This window comes from Pteropus vampyrus, unplaced genomic scaffold (assembly GCF_000151845.1).
Source record: "Pteropus vampyrus isolate Shadow unplaced genomic scaffold, Pvam_2.0 Scaffold64, whole genome shotgun sequence".
NCBI classification, from domain to species: Eukaryota; Metazoa; Chordata; class Mammalia; order Chiroptera; family Pteropodidae; genus Pteropus; species Pteropus vampyrus.
This window is the reverse complement of record NW_011888845.1, coordinates 6,895,647-6,917,147: the sequence shown is the minus strand read 5'-3', so window position 1 is coordinate 6,917,147 and position 21,501 is coordinate 6,895,647. Positions and strand designations below refer to the sequence as shown.

The following is a 21,501-nucleotide window of genomic DNA, read 5'->3' as shown; positions in this document are numbered from 1 at the left end:
AAAACCTGGATAAGACTTAAGGCTATTACTAACTCTTTTTTGAACAGAATACTTCAATGAAAACATTTGAGAACCCAATACGTTAAAATGTCATCTGTATGTATGTGAAAATATTTGACTCTTTGTTGACTGGATCTAAATTAACTAAAAATGAACTATTTGTTTTATGTGAACTTCTTGTGCTTACATATATTTATTGTAATATTCTTCTGGTTAGTATATAATTCGTTTTGCAATGTAAATATCATATTTACTCTAAAGCCGCCAATTTCCATATATGCTTATATTTACCATATATCTTTGGACAAACCTTCCAGTCATATATTTTTATCATACTTTTAAAAAAATATCAGATCATTTTGTATGCATATGGGTATGTATGTGCAATATCAAACTGGTAACACTCATTGGCAACTTGTTTTCCTTAAGGCATTAGCAAATACTCTACTTACATAAATTAATGCTCAACTCTCATCAGTTTGGCAGAATGTAAAATATTGCTTGTCAACACATTAGATAATTCACAAGACCCTTTGCCTTAGGGTATTAACAGCATGTCTTCGAGATAATGAAAATTGAGAAGTAATATATATTTTTTTATTTCTTCTGCCTTAAAGTTATTTTCTCTGACCTACAACCAGAATTCTGTCAAATTATTTGGACAAACAATATAAATGGTAACATTTTTATGTGCCTTTAGATCTGGCAGATTATATCCTTAAACTAATGAGTTACACAATCTTTTAAAAAGTTAACTGTGGTCACAAATTATAGTATAACTTTACTAAGTATGGGTATCCATCCCTTACAGTTTAGGAATTTTATTTAATAATTATCCAAACATGTTTTGAAGTACATACTTTAATGATATTAAAAATATAAAAAGTTCATATCTAAATTTTACTAACAGGAGCAATAAAATATTAGAGATAGCAATAATACTTATTTGTCAACATTAATATGGCCAACCTCATTTATTATGTGATATCTGGGGAGAGGAGTTTTGTTTTCAACATGGATGATGCATAGCACTGAAGAAAATCTACAAATAACTTTTTAGATACGGCCAATTTTTCTAACATCCTTGTTATGAAATTTTTTACAAAATGTATCAAATATTTTCTAACTGAATAAACTATGCTTATCATTTACTGTAATGTCCAAAATATTTGTGAATAAGTAAAATTATGAGGAAACATAACTGGATTTGGAAATTAATTTGTAACTCCCATGGAAGACAAGCATTCTTTATTTTATCTTCATTTTTCTACCTTTCTTTACGTAAAAGAACTGATACATCTGCATTCAGTACCACTAATGCAGCACAAGGAGAAAAAGATCAGAAATCTAAGCGCAAAGGTAAATCAGAAGTGAGCATGGTATATTAACAGACTTGTGGATTTTCATAATAAATTTATCTCTAGGATTTCCTCTAGTAAAGCAATTTAAGAGATATGAAACTCATGGATTATAATGATATAGATAAAACTGTATTAATATCATACATAGATTTTGCATTTTTATTTATTTTTAAGTGATTGTCCCTATGTAGATATAAAATATTTTACTAAGAAATAAAATACCTGGAGTAAGAGAAAAACAGATACTATCATCTGAAGTAAGCCTTCCACCTTCCATTAGAGGAAAAGGCTCCTTAGAGTCTCAACAAAAACATGTACATTGAACTTAATGACTAGAGTTTAATTTTACAGTAGAGGAGAAAAGAGAAAGCACTATTTTTTGCGGGGGGAACAGTCACAAGAGATCTACCACTAAACTGTCAGAGCTGAGAAATGGAAAATCTGCTTTAACATCAGATGTGAGGGAGGAGATGAAGACTTTTAATATCACCACTCCAGTGCATCAGCAATAAAACAGGGATCTTGCAGCATCTGTTCAAAGTCTGATGTAATTCTTTGGTGAGTATTCCCTTAGAACAATACAATTTTCTAAAGTATCAACCCTAGAGTGTGCAATTCTTCAGAGAAGGTTAAATTTTCCTCTCAGTTATAGCGTTTTGAAAATGCCACTGCTAATTACATGGAAATATTAGACACTTCATGAATCAATTTGGTAGAACTATTTAAATTGATGCAGATGGCTTCGTTTATCTAACAAATCTAATCTCTCTGACTACGGAATCAGAATCTCTAGTTTGCTTCTGAATTCTGGTATCCTAATTAAAGGATTGCTGGAAAAATGTTCTCCCAAATCTTAATATAGAAATAATTATTTGCAGAATGAAAAATAAGTAACTAATAAAAAGTCTTTCATAGAATTAATAGATGTTACTGATGCAAGTAAACCATACAAAAATCTGAGTAAATATACAAATACATTGGGTACTTACCTTTAACTTTCTAAAAAATGTATAGTTCTGTCATAAGTATATTAATAAAAAAGATGACATAAAGGCCCTTGTGGTTTAACTTTTGGTGAATAATTGCAAAATTCTATATTGTAAAATCATATATTTATACATAGATTTATATATGAATCTTCATAGCAGCTTTACTCATAGCAGGCAAACTGTAAACCATCTAAATTACCCCCAAAAGAAGAACAGATAAATTCTGGTGTAGTTCCACAAGAGAAAACTTTTCAAGGTCAGAGCAAACTACTAATATACACAGCATGGATAATCCTCGAAAGCATTATGTTAAGTAAAATAATGCAAGAATAACTCTACATAATATACAGATAAATTTATAAAATTCTACAAAAAAGCTAACTGATAGCAACAGAAAGCCGATCAGCGGTCACCAGGGACTAGGAGTAGACTGAGGCCAATAGAAAAACATGGGGGTTACAGAAGTATTCTTTATCTTGATTGGTGATACAAACATAACTATATATGTTTGTACACTTAAAAATGATAGATTTTCAATATATGTATTATTCCCTAATACAAGTGAGTCAAAAATATATAATGATCTGGCCCTGGTGGTTTTAATAAAGCCAGTGGTTAGAGGAAATATATCTGCACTAAAATGACATTTTTGGCTTATAATTTTAATAATAATTTATTTATAGTAATGTGAAAGAAAGTTTCAATTACTTGTGCAGTTAAAAATACTGTGGTTAGTTTTCTAACCTATAAAATTTATAGGGATGAATAAGTGAGAAAAACTCTCTCCTCCTAAAAAGGAAACTGGGCTCTAGAGACAGGAAGATTTCCCAGAAGCGCCCTTGCTGCTTCTAGTTTTTCCCTGAGGATGGGGCTAGAGCTGCAAAGCGGTTACCTCCTTTCTCCACATGTATAATTACTAAGTGCAGACAGTGCCAAACCCCAACGTACTGGCTGCTGACTCAGGCATCCCTAACACAGGCTGTTCCTTTCCCCTTTTTCATCCAGGGTGCACACTGTCTGTGATAAAGAGAACAGGGGATGGATCATGACATTTTCATAAATAAATTATAACAGATCACTCAGTTTTAGAGGCCAGATCATGATAAATAAATTAGTCAACTGAATTTTCAATAGCCTATATGTAATTTTTATGTTACTTAAAGTAACTTGGATTCATTTTCTATTTATTTATCTTGGGCATAATAATTTAAGTAACATCAAGAGAAAACAATAAAATTTATCTCTCCTAACGTTATGGTTTCTTGATGCTCATCTAGTAAAGCAAGATGTTTTTATGAAACTGGTATTTCTGTTTATGTTTTCTTTTTTTATATCTAATAATTAAATATTTCCTAGTAATTTCCCAGTAGTCCCAAGCAAATTACTGTCTGTTGGGCAACAACATATGTTGGTTATAAAATGAATGAATTAAACTAATATCTTCACCTTTTCTGTCAACTTTAAAACTGTATAAGCTAATGTACTATATGCATGTCTATGAGTATGATTTGGAAACACATAGCTTATACCTCCAATCAGTTGAATAAAAACTAACACAACCCCACAGTCACCCTCATAATATTTAAGTTTGCTCAAGTTTAATTATTATGTCCCAGATTATTATGTTACAGCCAGAAAGTTGCCAACAAAACATAATTTTGCCTTGCTCGTATTATGAATTCTTCCTTCAGATAAATGATAATCATAATAAAAGTTCTTGCATACCTTCTTTTAGATGATGGTGATTATTATTATTAAAGTATGAATAAAAGTTTTTTTTAATCTAAAATGTACTGAAATCCTAAAAATATTAACTCCAAGACAAGGCTGGATATGTCTGTTCAGTTGACTGCATACTACCTTGTTCTTTATTGTTTATGTTCCATAGGAATGACTGTTGACTTATGAATTTTACTTAAGTAAATATGATATTCATGAAGCTGCTGAAGAAATAAATATCTCTCACATATTCTAGTAATATTCAAGAAAATAGAAATGAGTTAGTCAGGAAAAATTATTGTTTTTAAATTACTTTAGCTTTAATTTTTTAAGGTAGATAGGTGAAAATAACAAAATTAAGAAAGATTGAGAAAAATTATGGAAATAAAATAGTTTTCAAAGCATGGAAAACTTATAAAAGGAAAACAGTAAGCCTACTACTGAAAAAAAGGAAGCAGCAAATAGAGGACATTATGAGCTTAGAAATGTGAACATTAAAGCATTTGGAGATATTCTAAATTCTCTAAACAAGAACCACATTTTGTTTGCCTTTTCTTTTAATCACATAGTAATGCTAGAATTGTAGATGTTAACAATTGTATCCTTCTGAAGTCTAGGTGATTTCGATATTAAGAAAAAAGTACATTAAATTATTTCCTGTATTGACATTTGGTATGCTTATACCTTGACTAGATGAAGTGCTGGTGACAAGCAGTACTGGACAACTGGGGGCACAGTTCACAGAGAATGTCTTGTGACTGCATCCCTGGAAGTGTACAAAACATTGTCCTGGCTACAAAAAGTCACATGGGGCAAGTGATTGTGTTCATAGCAAAATATATAAAATTTCGTTTGTATCCTGGACATTTCATTTTCCTCAGTCATTCTGACTTCACTCTGGGTGAACCAACATACACAGAAAGCAAAAGTTAACTCAGTAATGTTATTACTTGTTACACTGAGGAGCTGGTGACTTCTTTGTCTTTCTCTGGGCTCTAGTCCACATCATTAACTACAGCCAGAAAACAGACCTCTCTACTTTTTACCAAGTGTTGTCATGAGCTCAAATTTTCAAGTATTCGTGACAATGTTACTCAGCTAAGGAACAATGCAGATAAATAACTGAGAAAACTACTATTCAACTTTTAAATGACTTGTGAGGTTAACTAATGAGGAGAAAAGAGAATACTAAGTCAAATAAAAAAATCGGTACAACTAATGAAATTCAGATTCTAAATTAGTGCTGATAGTGCACTTGAGTTAAGTGCAGGGCTTTTCTCTTTAGTATTCCCACTCTGGACCCATTATCTTCTTAACTACCTAAATTCTAGCATCTCTAAATTCCCCAAGCTGTACTAGAATAAGTTGTCCAAGTTTCTCTTCAAAGAACATGGCTTATATTGGGGTCAAGTTTCAACAATTTAAAACAAACATTTAACAGCATCTTTCTAAAAACATACAAATAACAACAACGTTTTTAACAAAGGCTTTTCTAATAGATTAAATATCATTATTATTTAACTTTTTAGATAACAATTCCATTTGGTTTGACATAAAATTTAATGTTAATTAAATTTAATGTCAAACCAAATTAAATTTAAATTTAATTAAATTTACCCATAAAATTAAAAATGTATTATGTCTTACAATGTGGAAAATAAAGCTATTTAGAAAATATTTATTTCTAATACTCAATTCTATTAATGGTATTTTCAGATAGGTCAACTGCTTTGGTTACTGGGTATGTGACAAAGCAAAGAAAGAATCCAATGTAAAAAAATAAAGCAAATACTAATTATTTAAAAATATATAGTGAGAGGCCACTAAATATGTAATATATATGTAGCAATAAATAATATAAAATATACTAATAACATACAAGTGTATGTCAATAAATTGAATCACCTTAGGATTCTTCTTAGAAATTCTTTCTTAATGTAAGAATCTGGTACAAAAGAAATACTGACAATGGGTACAGATATTGCAGGTAATCTTGATGGTCATGTATTTTATAACTGATCCCATATCTAAATTCTACTATCTATAAGAAGTGACTGACAAAGCAACAGACTCAATTCATGTTCTCAGCACAGAAATGCCATATGGCCCTTTCCTGACTGAGACAAATCTTCAACAACCCAACTTGGTCAAAAAAGAGACTAAAAATAAATACTTTCCCAATTATGGTCTGGGGCAGTACTTTCTGCATGGTGCAATTTACTTCTTCTTCTAGAATCCACTTAACATCCCTGATAAAATGCCAGAGCTCTCGCTTTGTCAGGCTGTAATAAAATTAAGAAGCCTTACAAAGAAATTAGAATTACCTACCCAATTAAATGAGTCACGTGACATTAAACCGGATATTAAAATGTGCAAAGACCTTAAACCAGCTTATGATTAGCCTAATACTTTTTAACTAGAACATACAATTTTTGCTGTCTGGTGTCTCATAAAATACTTCTACCAACAGGTGACATCAGAAGCTTGGCTTTGAGACTACGACAAGTTGAACAGCTTTAATCCAATGGAAGATTCCAAGCCTAATACCCAAACACTTCTGAATGTGGGCAAATTGGGCAAGCACGAGAAGAGAGAAGGAAGAGGAACAGAGATGGGTGCTGCAGACACAGCCTGGAGCTAGTTCTGGAACCCAAGGAGAGGGGAGGAATTAGGTTGTGACATGTACTCTTTGAAGCCTCGAGCATTTCTGCCTGAGTGATTAGCATGTACTATGGTGGAAACCAGTGATCAGGGCAGAGAGGGAATACAGAGGTGCAACGGTTGTGCTCTAGCAGCTGCCATTGCCGGTTAGAAAGTGGAGTCACGGAGCCTGTCACCTCCCCCCACTCTCCCAGAGCTAACCTCCCTCCTCCCTCCTAGAGCTTGCCCGGGGCCCTAGGAAAAACTGCAGCAGCAAGTGTCGAGCTACAGAGTAGGGAGTGTACAGTCTCCAGAGGCAGACACACGCTGTGGCTGGTCCTAGAGACAGGGCGGAGATTCAGAGGTGAGGTAGCTGAGGACTGGCGGGGAGGAAAAGCAAGCCAAAGGCACACCTGCGGTCTCTCCCACCCCACCCCACCCCACCCCAACCAATCTATGCTGATCTTGGCTGAGGCACCTGGGACACTTCAGGAAGCAAGCACAACACTGCATCTGGAACTTCAGGGGCTCTGAAGGGGCTCAGAACTCCATCGCCGCCATATTCTTCCAGGAGGTGAAGCCCTGGGACAGAGGCAACCTGGTCACAGAGAAAACACCCACTTCCCTAGGAAATAAGGGCATTTTCTGCCAACCAGCAATGATCCAGGAGGCCTGAGCAGTGCAGGAGGCTTGTTTGCCACCTACTAGAATACAAAAGAAAACCTCTTCTTAACCTATGAAAGAGGCATCTCTCTTCATAATAATATTTAAAAAGCAGAGTTCATTCCCATAAATGCCTAGGCTAAGAAATAATCCATTAAATACCATGAACAGCTAAGGTAACGAGGCAGCTCAGAAAGAAAATGAAAAATCTCCAGAAAATAAACCAAAGGACATAGAAATAGGTGATTTAAATGACAGAGAATTCATGATTGCAGTTCTAAAGAAACTCAACAAGGTGCAGGGAAACTCAGACATGCAGTCTAATAAACTCAGAAATGAAATCAATGAACAAAGGGAATACTTCGCCAAATAAGCTAAAATTTAAAAAAAAAAAGTAAGAAAAGAAATTCTGGAGCTGAAGAACACAGTAAGAGATAAAGAATGAAATACCGAGCCAAGGAAATATAACTGACCAGATAGAGGGAAGAATTAGTAAGATTGAAAATAGAAATCTGGAAATGATGCAAATGGAAGAAGAGAGACATTGAGAGTAAAAAAATAAAATGGAAAACTCAACAGGAACTATCTAACTCCATCAGAAAGAGCAATATAAGAGTAATGGGTACACCAGAAAAGAAGGGAGGGAGAAGGGAACAGATAGCCTATTCAAAGAAATAGTTGACAGGAACTTCCCAAACCTATGGAAAGAACTGGATTCTCAAATCAGAGAAGCAAACAGAACACCTAATTACAATTACCACAATCAAAAAAGGCCTTCTCCACAGCACATTATATTTAAACTGTCAAAAATTAATGACAAAGAAATAATTCTCTAGGCAGCCAAGGAAGGTAAGACTATAATCTCTAAAGGAAAACCCATTGATTATCATTAGATTTTTCAACAGAAATTCTACAAGGTAAAAGAGAGAAGAATCAAATATTTAAACGATTTAAAAGTGAGAAATTACTAGCCAAGAATAATATATAAGTTCTTTAAACGTGAAAGACCTTTTTGGACATACAGAAGTTGAGGGAATTTTCCACCACAAGGCCTGCATTACAGGAAATACTGAAGGGGGTTATTCTACCTGAAATAAAAAGACCGAAAGATACAAAACTATGAGTAAGATGACTAACAGACAGATGGAAACAGGACATTGCAACCCTTATTCAGAATTGGGTATTATACGCGTAAATATTACACAATGATTAAAGAAGGTAAAAATATTTTTAAAAAAGAAGACAATAGCTACCACAACTAGGAAATGAAATCACAGCATAAATAGAGATTGAGACAGCAAAAAAAAAAAAAAAAAAAAAAAGGCGAGGGGGTAAAGGTCTGGATTTTCAAAGTGGAATGGAGATAAGATGCATGCAGAAGAAAAAGCACTACTGTATATATGAAATTTTCTTCTATGTAAACTTAATGGTAACCACACACAAAAAATTTTAAACTGAGACACATAACATAAAAAAAGAGAGAATAGATGGAAAAATTATAGAATACCACCGAACTAAAATAATAGACAAAAACACAAGGGCAAAGAAACAATGGAGACACCAAGCTACCAGAAATCAGAAAATTAAATGGCTACAAGAGAACCTCATGTTTCAATAATCACCCTAAATGTAAATGGACAGAACTCACCAATAAAAAGGCAAGAGTAGCATATTGGATCAAAAAAAAAACAAAATCCAACTTTATGCTTTGAGAGACACATCTCAGCTACAAGGACAAATACAGACTTAAAGTGAAAAGGTGGAAAATGATACTCCAAGCAAATGGCATCCAGAGAAAAGTGGTGTAGTCGTACTTATATCTGACAAAATAGACTTCAAGATAAAAAAGGTAACAAGATTAAAAAAATGATATTTCATAATGATAAATGGGACAATACATCAAGAAGACATAACATTTGTCAATATATATGCTTCCAATCAGGGAGCATCAAAATATATAAAGCATCTACTAACAGAATTAAAGGGAGGAACAGATAAAAACATAATTATAGTAGGGGACCTGCATACCTCATTAATATCCATGGATACATCATTCAAACAGAAAATCAATAAGGAAATAATACCCATTAGAGCAACTGGACATAATTTACATTTACAGAGCCTTCCATCCCAAAACACTAGATTATACATTCTTCTCTAGTGCACATGGAACATTCTCAAGGATAGACCATATGTTGGGTCTCAAAACTAGCCTCAACAAATTTAAGAAGACTGAAATCAGATGAAGCATATTCTGCAACCACAATGCTTTGAAACTGGAGATTGACTATAAAAAAAAAGTGTGAAAAACCACAAATATGTCGAGATTAAAAAACAAACTACTAAAGTATGACTGGGTCAAAGACGAAATTAAAGGAGAGATCAAGAGATACATAGAAACAAATGAGAATGAAAATATGACATATCAAATGGGATACAGCAAAAGCGGTAATAAGAGGAAAGTTCATATCATTACATGCCTATCTCAAGAAAAAAGTAAAATCCCAAATAAACAACCTAACATTACATCTTAAAGAACTAGAAAAAGAAGAACAAATGAATCACGAAGTCAGCAGAAGAAAGGAAATAGTAAAAATAAGAGCAGAATTAAATTAAACTGAGAACAAAAAGACAACAGAAATAAATTAATGTAACAAAAAGCTGGTTCTTTGAAAAGATCAATTGACAAACCCCAGGCTAGGCTCACTAAGAAAAAGAAAAAACACGAATAAACAAAATCATAAATGAAAGAGAAGTTATGATAGATACCACAGAAATATAAAGGACTATACAAGAATACTGTGAAAAATTATATGCCACCAAATTCAATAACCTAGACAAGTTTTCCTAGACTGAATCATGAAGCACTGGAAAATCTAAATAGACTGATCAACAATAAGGAAATTGAAACAATCACCAAAAATCTCCCAAAAAGTGAAGTCCAGGACCAGGTGGCTTCACTAGTGAATGCAATTCAACATTCAAAGATGATTTAATATATGTCCTTCTCAAACTCTTCCAAAAAATTGAGGAAGAGGCAATACTTTCTAACTCATTTTATGAGGCCATCATTACCTTGATACCAAGACCTGGTAAGGATAACCCCCCAAAAAACCCACAAACCAATACCTCTGGTGAATACAGACGCAAAAATCCCAAACAAAATAGTAGCAAATCAAACATAACAATATATTAAAGAGATTATACATCATGATCAAATGGGGCTCATTCCAAGGATGTAAGGATGGTTCAACATATGCAAATGAATCAATGTGATACACCACATAAACAAAATAAAAGATAAAAATCATATGATCATATCAATAGATGCAGACAAAGCATTTGACAAGATATAGCATCCTTTGATTAAAATACTTCATAAAATGAGTACAGAAGGAAAATATTTCAACATAATAAAGGCTATATATGACAAACCCTCAGCTAATATTAGGAAAATTGAAAGCTTTCTCTCAAAGATCAGAAACAAGACAGGGATGGCCACTCTCACCGTTCTTATTCAATACAGTATTGGAAGTCCTAGCTAGAGCAATCAGGCAAAAGAAAGAAATAAAAGGCATCCAAATGGGAATGAAGAAGTCAAATCATCAGTTTTTACAAATGACATGATTCTCTAAATAGAAATCCCTAAAGACTCCCCCCAAAAAACTACTAGAAACAATAAACAAATACAGTAAAGTGGCAGGATACAAAATCAATGAACAAAAATCCATTGTGTTCCTATACACTAACAATGAATTTTCAGAAAAAGAAATGGAAAAAACAAATACATTTGCAATTGCAACAAGAAGAATAAAATACCTAGGAATACACAACGTATGGGAAAGACATATACACTAAAAACAACAAAGATAATAAAAGATATAGAAAACACAAAGAAATCGAAATATAATCTGTGTTCATGAATTGGAAGAATCAACATAGTTAAAATGGCCATATATCCAAAGCAATATACAGATTTAATGAATTCTTGATCAAAATTTCAAAAAGAAGAACAAAAAATCAGCAGATTTGTATAGAATCACAAAAGACCTTGAACAGCCAAAGCAATGCAGAAAAAAAAGACAAGGCCCAGAGGTAACACTCTGCCTGACTTCAAATTATACTACAAAGCAACAATAATGAAAACAGCCTGGTACTGGCAGAATAACAGACACACAGACCAATGGAACAGAACTGAGAGCCCAGAAATAAACCCCTGTATACATGGGCAAATAATTTTTGACAAAAAGCCAAAAATATACAATAGAGCAAAGAAAGCCTCTTGAATAAATGATGCTGGCAAAATTGGAAAACCACATGGAAAAGAATAAAACTAGACTATTATTTGTCACCATATACCAAAATGAACTCCAAATGGATCAAAGATCTAAATATAAGACCTGAGACAATAAATTGCATAGAAGAAAACATAGGTACTGAAATCACGAACCTTGGATTTAGAGAGGATTTTATGAATTTGACCTCAAAGGCAATGGAATTAAAAGTGAAAATAAATGAATGGGATTATATCAAACTAAAAAGGTTCTGCACAGCAAAAGAAACCATGAACAAAACAAAGAAGCAACCAATTGAATGGGAGAAGATATTTGAAAACAATGCCTTCGATAAGAGGCTAATATCCAAAATATAAAAAGAACTCATACAACTCAACATTAAAAAAGCAAACAATCCAATCAAAAAATGGGCAGAAGATTTGAATGGACACTTCTCCCAAGAACATATACAAATGGCCAAAGACATAAGAAAAGATGATCAACTTCACTAGGTATTAGAGAAATGCAAATCAAAACCGCAATAAGATACCACCTCGCACCTTTTAGAATGGCTATCATCAATAGAACAAATAATAACAAGTGTTGTAGAGGTTGTAGGGGAAAATGAATCCTCCTACACTGCTGGTGGAAATGTAAATCAGTTCAGACACTATGAAAAACAGTATGGAGGTTCCTCAGAAAACTAGGAATAGAATTAACATATGACCCAGCAATCCCTCTTCTGGGTATCTATCCAAAAATTCGAATACATTTTCCATAAAGATATATGCACTCCAATGTTCAGTGCAGCACAGTGGCCAAGACGTGGATACATCCAATGTGCCCTTAGATAGATTATTGGATGAAGAGGATGTAGTACCTATATACAATGGAATATAATTCAGCCATAAGAAAAGATGAAATACTGTCATTTGCGACAACATTGATGAATCTTGAATTTATAATGCTAAGCAAAATAAATCAGACAGAAAAAGTTGAGAACCATATGATTTCTCTTATATATGAAATATAAAACTGAAAACAACAAACAAACAAGACAGAAACTCAAGGACACGGACAACAGTTTAGCAGTTACCAAGAGAATAGGGGAGAAGGGAAGAGGTAAAAAGGAAATATATAATGACAGAAGGAGATTTGACTTTGGGTGGTCAACACACAACGCAATATACATTTGATGTATTGTTGAATTGTACACTTGTAACCTACATAATTGTATGAACTAATTTCTCTCTGATAAATTTAATTTAAAAAAAAAATGCCTTTACCAAGAAGAAATCTTTTAATTGTCTTCTTTGGAAGTCTTTCCCTGACTGGGAACTTTGAAATAAAACTTTGACATGTGCTTCAATCATTTGATTTAAGAACAGGATTAAATAAATTGAAAATAAGTTGTAAGTTATAAAACAAAAATGCAAAAAGCCAAACACACAAATCCATATCAAACCCCAGAAATTATCCAAGTCTGTACTAATTACCATGAGAGGAAGTGGAAATGGTAGAAAATAAATTTAGTATTGGAAAATTGCTAACAATGTTGAAAATCATTTAATTTATATATCAAGTCATAGGAATGTGTTCCAGTTACCTAATGTTGCATAATTAACCATGTGAAAATTAGCTGCTTAAAATACCCATTTTATTTCTGTGCATGAATTCTTTGGGTGAGAGATTTAGAGGAAGTACAATGGGGACGACATGCTTCTGCTCCCTGAGTATGGGGCTACAGAGAGGACTCAAGCTGCTGGTTGGTTATAGCTCAAATGGGTAAAAGCCGGTATCATCTAGAAAGTTCTTTACTTGCATATGTAGTGTCTGAACTGGGATGACTCAACAGTTAGGACTTTCCACTATACAAGGCCTCTCCATATAACTTTGACCTCTTTCCTAGGGCAGCCTCAAGATTGTCATAATCCTTGCAAGGCAGCTTAGAGCTGCAAGAGATAGTATTCTTGCAAGTAAAGCAGAAGGTGAACTCTGTCTTACAACCTACACTAGGAAACCATAAAACAACACCTCCTCTTCAGTTTATCTGTTATAAGTAAGTCACTAAAACTATCCAGATTCAAGAAGAAGAGAATTAGACCCTACTCATCACTCTCTCAAAAAAAAAAAAAAAAAGTCAAAGAATTTGCAGCATCTTTAAAACTGCCACAGAATGTAAAATTTAAAATATTTGCAAGACACACCTGGTCCCTTTCTATATTGATTATATCTCATTTGAACTTCGGTTGCAGTATGTTGGGTGAAGAAAACAGTTGACAAAAAGCGATAATCGCCTTACTCGGTGGTAGAAAAGAAATATACCATTATAATTTTGATTTACAAAATGTGATATGTCTAGAAATTTCTGTCTTTGTAATTCTATTTTTAATAATTTAATAAAAATTAAAATTTCCTGAAATATGGTGTGAGATAATTTGATTCTATGATTCCCTCATTTTACTCCTTGTGGGAAACAAATGTGTGTACAATGAGTGACAAGTGACAATGGAGGAAAAGCTACTATACTGGTAAAATTAAAATATATGTTTTTTGCATATAAGCCTTGGTTTATTGATGAGACATAGATCCCCGAAAGTTTTCAAATAGTGAGCCTCAATTACAAAAATTAAAATACATTTATCTAGCTGAGAATAAAATCAGACTAGAGGAAATAAATGATTTCAAATTATAACTAACTGATTCACGATACATAAAAAATTGCTACTTCAAGCTTTGTCATTGAAGCTTATAAGGAATTGAGCATGGATTAGATTTATGGGGTATCCTTTTCTCATTCTAGGTCAAACAAAGCACAGTATAGTGAATGACAAATTATACATGAAAGGGTTGATGATGCTAATGCAAAAAATTATTTCTCACTAATATCATGATATATTTCACTCTTCAACTCAAACTTAACTATTTTAATTGTTTTGGTCACACAGAGTCCAAATATATCATAGGTTGAAATAACTGGGTATAGTTTCACCATCGAAACAAAGGTTTCATTGTGTCCTCATAAAATACATATTTGTAATAAAATGTTCCTTTACCACATGTGTGTGCTACTGTTCAGGTGGGACTTAGTCTATTACTCTAATTTTTCAGGATTCAGATCAAAGGAATAGAATTATGCAGTGTATATATCAAAAATAAAATCTAACCTATCTGTAATTTATGACATACTCCATGTTCTTCACAAATTCAAATGATATTTAAACAAAGTGTTATGCATTTTCCTCTATCTCTGTTTGGAAGTGAAGATGGGGTAGGCATTCTTTTCTGCAGGAGGGAAGTTGAGAAAGAAATATTGTTGATTTACTGTGCAGATTATTAGGGGCAAAGCTAACATTAAAATCAGAGTGTCTACGCTCTTGATGTGGGATTACGAATGGCTTTGTTGTTGGGGATCTTAAAAAGTTGAAACAGGAGTCTCTATAACCAATCCCAGCCTGTCAAGTAGTGAGCATGGCCTCGCCCCTTCAGGATTTGAGAGACTACAGTGCTGTTTGATGTGAGGCACAACCCAGAAGCCAAATGAGAGAATGACTGTTGTGGGGTTCACACTCGCATTGCCCACCAGGCAGCCGCATTACTTTGAAGGTTTTTAGCTGATTTTAATGTTGATGAAAATCAATCTTGCCATGAAATCAGAAAGGATTTATAAAGCAGTCATCACCAAATATAGAAGATATATTATTAAATAGAAACTGCACAAGTTATTAGCACATCAAAAAGAGAAAAGCTTGTCTTGAAAATTATCACACATTTTCAAATAAAATGCCACCAAACAGAATTTCGCTTTTAACATATATTTAACTCACTAGTGTGTTTAAAGACCACATGCCATAATTTCAACCAAGCTTATTAATAGAAGTGCCAAAATACCTTTCATTACAGCATAACTTACTTGCAACATGGCCATTTGAGATTTCCATTTAAGGACAATAAATTAAGTATGCAAGAAATCGGCTTTCATGATTTCCTGCTATTTCCTCATTGTTATCTGGGTGTGGTCAGTCCTTGCCTGGATTTCTCTAACCTTCCAAACCTTTTCTCTTGGAGATAAATATATATGTTCCTCACTTTCCAAAGATAAAACTGTAGAACCACTGCTTCCTCAGCTCTCCTTCACCAGTCTTTGCCATCAGCAACACTAAAAATAGCAACACTCTATCTGAAGCTACAATAAGTTACCCATGAGAATCCTCAGAAGCAACTGCTAGTGAAGCTGGCAGATGCGCGGTTATTTAGAACCAGTTGACCATATGGTGCACGAAGAACTTGGACTTTAAAGAAATTTCTGAATTGCCAGTTAAATTCCTGAGGTACTTTGAAATGCTGCAAACATACTGAATATTTTTCTTTCTAGATTTCTCTAAGAATACCTTGTATCAACAAAATCAAAAAGTTACCTTCTGTTCAGGAATTCCTAAATGCTTTTAGGTAGAATGTGAGCTCATCATATGCCAGGATCTGACCAAGATGGGAATGAAATCATGAATATACAGTTTGCTACTGGTTTTACCTTGGATATGACTGCATTGTGTTTTTGTTTTTGTTTTTTATCCTTTGCTTATAGAGTTATTGGCTAGGTGTAACTAAATAAAAAAGAATGTTAACCTAGAAAGGTCAGAAACAAACAAAAATAAAATAAAATAAAAAACATTAAACTTCTTAGAATCTTCTTACTACACTTATAATGATATATAACAAATCTTAAACTTCATATTTTCCTAAGAGGATTAAGTCTGATTAGATCTATAAAAACAAAACCAAGTGAGTTTATCATTCTTTCCACCTACTAATTCAAATGACTGATAATTGCTTAACTTTCTTTAAAACAAAATGTTAAACAGATCAGGATGTTTAAGTTTTGTTAGGGTACAAATTATGTCTAATTCTTATTTTCTATACAGTATAATATTTAATCTATGGTCGAGCACATAGTAGATATGCAAGAAATATTCTGGCAGTTATTTACTTAAACAACTATCCAAATACCTCCTTTAATCATGAGGTACAGATCAAGTTTAAGACATACATTATGTAGCATCCTAACAGTACATCCAAAACAGAAAAATGATCTGCATTATTTCCTAAAAAGGTAAGGCAAGCCAGTAATTGCAAACAATGCTGTTAAACAAGTCTGTCTGCAAAGGCTCCTGGTTATGTGGCTGCAGAACAGATTGCTGACCCAGGCTTTGCCTGCAGGTGCACAAGAAGTGCCTAGTAATGCTCCAGTCATTTATCTATTTTTATTGAAAAAAAGAAATAAACAGACTTACAGTTGTGGGTTGATCTCCTTAATACCTGCTGATAGAAACTTTAAACAAACACAACTAATGTTTGTAGGCTTGAACTACCAAGCGCTGTTCAGTTTAACACAAGCTGTTTTCCTTTTTCTCTTTCAATGAGATTTACTTTTGAACAAACACAAAATGAAAAAAAGTGATATACCTTAATCTTAAGACTACATGGCTTATACTGTGTTCACTGAAGCCCTAAAAGTTGGCAAATATATTTCTCCCAATTTATCTCTTTCTCTTACTCTTTTAATAGTTTGCACTCTCTCTCTCAATATGTACTTTATAATAATTAAATATATAAATGCCATATAGGTAAACATATATATATATATCATTCATATACATACATACATACATACATACATACATACATACATACATACATACACACTCATTTGTGTTAGGACATATTGCATGGTTAGTTGAATATATAAATCTAGAATGTAAAGAGGAGATTGGAGACAGGACCTATAAATTTGGGGTTCAGAAGCACATAGATGTCATGAGATGATGAAGGGAAAAAAGGAGTCTGAAGAGTAAGCTCTGGGCTTGAGGTCTGACAGAAGATGAGAAGCCAGTCATGAGGAGTGAGGAGAAAAACAATAAAGAATGGATGAGAGCAACTGATTGCAAATAACGTTTTCAGTGATTTTTACCATAAAGGTGAGCAAAGAAATCAGTGGTAGCCAAATGAGAATAAAGATACTTATAAACTAAGATACGGCTACAGTTATCATAATAGTTACAGATATGGATGTGGTTATAGATAAAAATATAGATTCTCCCTCAGAGTCCTTATATTTGGCATTCTCTCTCATTTCTGATTTTTCTATGGCAGGTTCCTTTTCATTAATCAGTGTCCTTCTTGGCAATCGTATCAAAATATTGCTCCTACCACCATTAACCTCTTCCCCCTTCCCCTGTTTTGTCTTAATCTATAAAAATTATCAATTCCTGAAAGTATAAAATGTGTCTACTCACTTATTTGTCTGCCCCTCCTATTGGAATGTAAACTCTAAGAGGAAAAACATTTTTGTCATATTTATTACTGTGAACTAGAAATGTGACGAACACACAGTAAGTCCAATAAATACTTCAATTAATGCATAAATATATGCCTGTGTGGCTGTATATATACATATACACATATACACTTCCACTGCAGAATCCAATGTGGTTTATTTATTTGTTAGAAAAATAAAATCATATAAAATCTTCCTTCCTGTTTAGGCCATGCTGTAGAGGGGCAATATGGCAGCATAGTAATCTGTAAGTTACTGAGGATTTATTTTTATTTTGATCAAGTGTTTACTAAGGTAAATTTTTTCGGATCCATGCCTGTGATGATTTTATTTCAGTTGTATGTCCCTTTGCAGTGAAGGTCTTATCTAGATTCTAAGAAATGTATTTCATTGTACAATGTACCATTATTATTTCTATTATTATCATTAAATGCTTTCATTTTATAGAGGACCAATAAAAATACTCAAAACATAGCCAAACATGAAGAATCACCCAAAATTAATCAATGAGAAACGAGTTTACATAACAGGTAATATCAGTAAATTAAACCTAATGGAAACTTAACAGAAGAAAATTTATTTCATACTAAATTTTCAATACTCACACTAGTACCTAACATGATCACAGGGAAAATAAATCCAGTTTAAAACTGTATGAACAGAAAAAGTATTCAAATACATGAGAATAAAAAAAATTCACCCATCAGCTTTAAAAGATATGGAGAGACTATACAGAGACTCTGGGTAGACAGCTGATGAGGACATTTCTCTGGCCTATGAAAGCTTATAGTTTAGTGAGAAAAACAGAAAATTTCAGTAAAATATGTGAAGTGAAAAGAGAGGGCTTAGCCTGTTATACAAGTTCAGGGAAGCCCTGCTGGGGGATGACATCTGATCTAAATCTTAGGAATGAGTAAGAGTTTAAAAGAACATAATATGAAGTGTATATTCTAAGACAGTGAGATAGCTGGAGAACATATAGCAAAAACAATATATAAAAGTACAGATATAGACTGTCAGTCAGTTCTCATATACAGAAAAGCTAAACTGGTGTGTGTGGCAGAGGGATAAAAACTTATCTTATGTCTAGGAACTGATGTTACCACCTCTTAAATACTTTTATTTCTTCTAAATGTACTGAGAGAAACTACAGGCAGAACGATAGGCAAGAAAATAGTCATTTTTGAAATTATACACAGTACAAAGTAACCAAAGTTACAAAGAAGCATCCCTTTTATAATTTATAGAACTATCAATACATCCTAAAAAAGTACCCATTTGAGTCTTCCTCAAACTTCATATATACTTATTATAATTAATGTACAATAGTTTATGTATGCAACATGCATCAATTCTGTGACATTTCTCACTATAAATTTCATTTAAGATGTTCCATTAATAGTTTGAAGACAGAACTTCTAAGGAATTATTTAAGTTAATTCCCATAGTCATAAAAAATATTTGAACATTTTATTTTCCATGGTAACACAGCAAATCAGGAAAGTATAGCCTAGTCAAATGATACTAGTGTAACACTTCCAACCATTCTAAGTGAATTTTAAAAGAATTTTCATGAATAAATCCCTATAAATAGTTATTTTTCCAAAGTATTGAATTCTTCTGCAGAGAAAATTGCTATCATTTTATAAAATGGGAAAATGATATCGTTCAGATGTGAAATACATCATTTCAAACATTGAAGTTGATATATTTCTTAGCTTATTGTTCATTGGGGGGTCAGGTGAGTTGTTTAATATCATTGAAACATTTCAGAAAATAGGTGGAATTCTTAGATTTGCAGATAAGTACTTTAAATTGCTTCAGTAAGAAGATGAAAGTGAAACAGAGCAGAGAAATAAAATGAGAGAATGATATAGTGGATTTGATTAGGTGATATAAAGAAAAGGGATCCAATTGAGGAATTAAAGTAAATGAACAAAGACATATAAAAACACCCTCCAGAAGACATTCAAAAAGTCAAAAGATTTGATAACAACCTCTACAGAGACTAAAAATACAGAATTAACATATTCTGAAAAAAAAGGCAGACAATTGATTTTTATGAAAATACAAAAGACATCAGAAAGTGTAACAGAGTGGTTCCAAGGTGAAAGTCATAGGAAATTATAGGAGAATAGTTGAGATGTGCCTGTAAGTTTGGCCATCAGTGGTGTAGGTAACTTCCTATATGTGTTAAATATCAAATTCAAAGTTCGGTACCTTTGCTTTATCTCTCATTGATCCTTTGCCTAGGATAGACATTTTAGCACCTGTTTCTTCCTGTAGCCTCTTCAAGGAGTTTCCTCTTGGTCCAAGCAATTTCCCCACAAAATTGAACTAGGAAACAAAATGAACAGAATGCCTGTTTTAAGGTAGAGAAAAGTGATAATTTGCACCAATAATAATTGATGGGTTATGGGCTTTTCAAACTTTTCCACTGAGAAGAGAGTTGACATATACTTAACACACATACACACACACACACACACACACACACACACACACACACACACACACACAAAACCATTTCAGACCTCTAATCTGGGATCCATTTTAAAAGGGATACTCCCTCCTAAAAGAATGCCAAAATTAATAATATGTTAAACTTACCATTTACTATAATCAAATAATTAAATGATTTATTTAAAAAAGAAATTAGAAACACTATGGTGCTTACAGAGGTTACAAAGTTTCAAAGGTTTTTTTTCTTCTAATCAGATTATTAAAACAAGTAATAATTTTAACATGTCTATGCACTTTCAAAATTACAAAAGTTAATATTTTCAATTGATTTTTAAAATAAAATTTAATATTAAGGTTTGTTTGGGTCCCTAACATTCTATCGTAAATTTCATAATTTTGGAGAAATTATTATTTTCATAATAATTGGGGTAAAAAGAGATTCAATTTATCTTCAATCCTACATCCTCTATGTTAAAGAGTTGTTCTTAGGATCAGCAAATAAAAGATGTGAACACATAAAGACAAGTTTAAAACATTATAGATAAAGCACATATACAAAAGAGCTTGTCCAAATGGAAAATTCTAGGGGGTCTGTCCAATTTGCTTATTCATCCTGACATGGTTAAAAACAGGTGAGCTTAGAGCAGTTATCGGAGTATGTTGTTATCTACTAAAAAGAACATTACCAAATCAAATTGCTCATATAATCATTCACTGATTGGTTTAAAGAATGCATAGAGCTTAGAATGCATCAAAAAATATCTTGGGGGCATGAAAAACAAAAATAAATAAAACTAATATAAGCGCTTTCTAAATCAGAGTTTTTTCACCTTTTTTTTTTTTTTTAACTGATGGTCCTACAGTAAGAAATACACCATACTTATCATCAGTGAAAACTAAATGCCTTTCCCCTAAGTTCAGGATAAAAACAAGGATGTCTGTACCACATTTATTCAATATTACACTGGTGTGGGTTGTGTACCTATAGGCATATAGATAAATGGAATAGTATAAAGTTCAGTAAGACCACACCTAAATGGTAGATTGATTTTCAAAAT

General features: G+C 32.9%; 1 protein-coding gene across 2 annotated transcripts in view; it reads right to left on the bottom strand.

Moving 5' to 3' along the window:
- Positions 1–21,501, bottom strand: part of KHDRBS2 (KH RNA binding domain containing, signal transduction associated 2) — a 511,685-nt gene that overhangs the window by 321,175 nt on the left and 169,009 nt on the right. For both annotated transcript variants that reach the window (XR_002780626.1, XM_011361193.1), the window contains exon 3: positions 20,201–20,317. Coding sequence is in view for 1 of the 2 variants with exons in the window: in XM_011361193.1 (XP_011359495.1) it covers positions 20,201–20,317 (117 nt within the window). In the remaining variant the exon portion in view is untranslated. The remainder of the gene's footprint in view (positions 1–20,200; positions 20,318–21,501) is intronic.